This window comes from Ammodytes marinus, assembly GCF_949987685.1.
Source record: "Ammodytes marinus genome assembly, chromosome: 11".
Taxonomy (NCBI): Eukaryota; Metazoa; Chordata; class Actinopteri; order Uranoscopiformes; family Ammodytidae; genus Ammodytes; species Ammodytes marinus.
The window spans coordinates 760273-762772 of record NC_137215.1 but is presented as its reverse complement, the minus strand read 5'-3'; the positions used below and the strand labels follow the sequence as shown (position 1 = coordinate 762772).

The 2500-nt window shown below is 41.8% G+C and overlaps 1 protein-coding gene across 2 annotated transcripts in view; it reads left to right on the top strand.

Annotated features, from left to right (window-relative positions):
• The first annotated feature begins 1504 nt into the window (after nt 1-1504).
• Nucleotides 1505-2500, top strand: part of sncga (synuclein, gamma a) — a 13389-nt gene continuing 12393 nt past the window's right edge. For both annotated transcript variants that reach the window (XM_080036330.1, XM_080036329.1), the window contains exon 1: nt 1505-1746. In XM_080036330.1, the coding sequence (XP_079892456.1) occupies nt 1626-1746 (121 nt within the window). In that variant the 5' untranslated portion in view covers nt 1505-1625. The remainder of the gene's footprint in view (nt 1747-2500) is intronic.

Below are 2500 nucleotides of genomic sequence, written 5' to 3'. Positions count from 1 at the left end.
AGGTGCTCCGAGGAACTTTTTGTTTTTGTTCATTCTTGCACCCCCTTTGGACAAAAGCGGTAGGGTTTTTTACTATGCCAGGTATAGTTCCAGGGTGAGGTACCCATGAAAAAGATAGCATTTTTTGCACTGATGGCCTTGTTTGCTGTTCCATGTCATTCATGATCATTAGAGGAAAAATTTGACTATTTCAAAAAATATTTAAAAGTTCCTCGTAGCACTTTAAGATAGATCTAGACTAAATCGCATAAATCTCATTACTAGTAAATACGTTATAACTACAGAGCACGTCCTGAAGGGCAAGAATAAATAAATAAAACATGCTCGTCTTTCTCTCTGGATGTGTTGAGGCGTCGGTTGTCCTGCACTGTGTCACACTACACCTGATCAAACCATCGATTGTGGCGCCATGACCCTGTTCCCGCCACAACGCCCTACGTCTGCAGGATAAGCTGATATCCTGGAGCTTGTGTGTGAAGGTCCCATACAGTACAATATACCCTGTGTTCCAAATCGCATACTTTTCTCTTTATTCTATTCTACATACTACAGCCGACCATAAAAATACTCTCGTTAGGATGCAGTATGCTACACTAAGTTGGGACATACTTTAACTTATTTATTTCATTTTAACATTGCGCCTTGATCTTGCCTCTTGTTTTTATATCCGTCGCATCCCCGTTTGTTTTCATACGGAGACCGCGTCAATGTGACGTCACTTCAGTTGCGCACTGGATTGTGGGTCAGAATCGCCCAAATAGCATTCTGATTTCAACACTAACAATCTTGGTCGGATGCAGTAGGCATCCGGGTATTTCTAAGCATACTAAATCTGACCACAAGAATCGGGACATCCTAAATCTTTTTCTACCAGACTAAATAGCAGAAAGAATGGGGATTGGGACACAATGATTGATTACCGAGCTGTGTTTGTGCTGTTATCTCTGGTTAGTTAATCAACACTCCACCAACAAAGTGTAGCTCTGCTGCACCATTGCTGTGATCAGAAGAGAGAGATTATTTCACATGCACCAAATTGTGGAACGTGTTCAAACAATGTTGTCTAAACGCTGACCATTTTTAAAACGTAAATAAAAAAAATTCCCTATTTGAAGCAAGACTGTGTTAACATAGCATGGGTGTACGAAATGCGCTATATGAATAAATTAGCTTTGCTTCTCCTTTTTTCCTATTCTACCTCTTTACCACACCTTTTTTCTCCCTCTCTTATCTGTCTACTCTCTCTACCACTTTCCCTTCTCTGTCTCTCTCTTTTTCTCTCACTCCACTGCACAAGAGTCCCATGATGCCTCCATATATCACTCTCTCTCTCTCACTATCTCTCGTGCCCTCTCTCCCTCCCTCCCTCCCTCCCTCTCTCCCTCCCTCTCTCTCCCTCCCTCCCTCCATCTCTCTCCCTCCCTCTTTCTCTCTCTCCACCTCTCTCTCCCTCCCTCTATCCACCCCTCCCTCTGGTCCACTAGCAAAAGGAACGAGACGAGACGGCTGAAACACAGACACAGCAGCAGCAGCAGCAGCATAAGGCAGAGAGAGAATATTAAGAGGGCCACAGAGGTGAACACAAGACGAAAAAGAGAGAGAAAAAGAAGTAAAGAAGAATCATCATGGACGCTTTTAAGAAAGGATTCTCCATTGCCAAGGAAGGAGTGGTGGCTGCTGCCGAGAAAACGAAGGCCGGAGTCGAAGAGGCCGCGTCAAAGACCAAGGAGGGGGTGTTCTACGTTGGTGAGAGGGGTGGATGGGTAGTAAAATGAAATTTAACTACTAACTTTGCAGTACATTTTAAGAATTTTAGTTTTTTTGTGCTGCTATAAGAAAAAAGGTTTAATAAAAAAGTTACATTTTCTATGAAATTGTCAAATATTTGAATGGGTTTTTTAAAGGGTGAAATTTTACGATAAGCTAGGAAAGGATGTATGGCTGGGTGGACAGACGGACAGACACAGACAGACAGACGGATCGTCAGACAGACAGACAGAAAGATGGACGGACAGACAGACAGACAGACAGACAGACAGACAGACAGACAGACAGACAGACAGACAGACGGACAGACAGACGGACAGACACATAGATCGATAGATAGATAGATAGATAGATAGATAGATAGATAGATAGATAGATAGATAGATAGATAGATAGATAGATAGATAGATAGATAGATAGATAGATAGATAGATAGATAGATAGATAGAAGGACAGACAGACAGACAGACACATAGATAGATCGATAGATCGATAGATCGATAGATAGATAGATAGATAGATAGATAGATAGATAGAAGGACAGACAGACAGACAGACAGACAGACAGACAGACAGACAGACAGACAGACAGACAGACAGACAGACAGACGGATGGATGGATGGATGGAATAACGGTGGATTGATGGGCAATTTAACTACAAACTGTGCATGCGATTTTCAGAAAGATTTTTAGTTCGTTAAAATGACAATTTTTTTTGAAAAAAGTCAAATT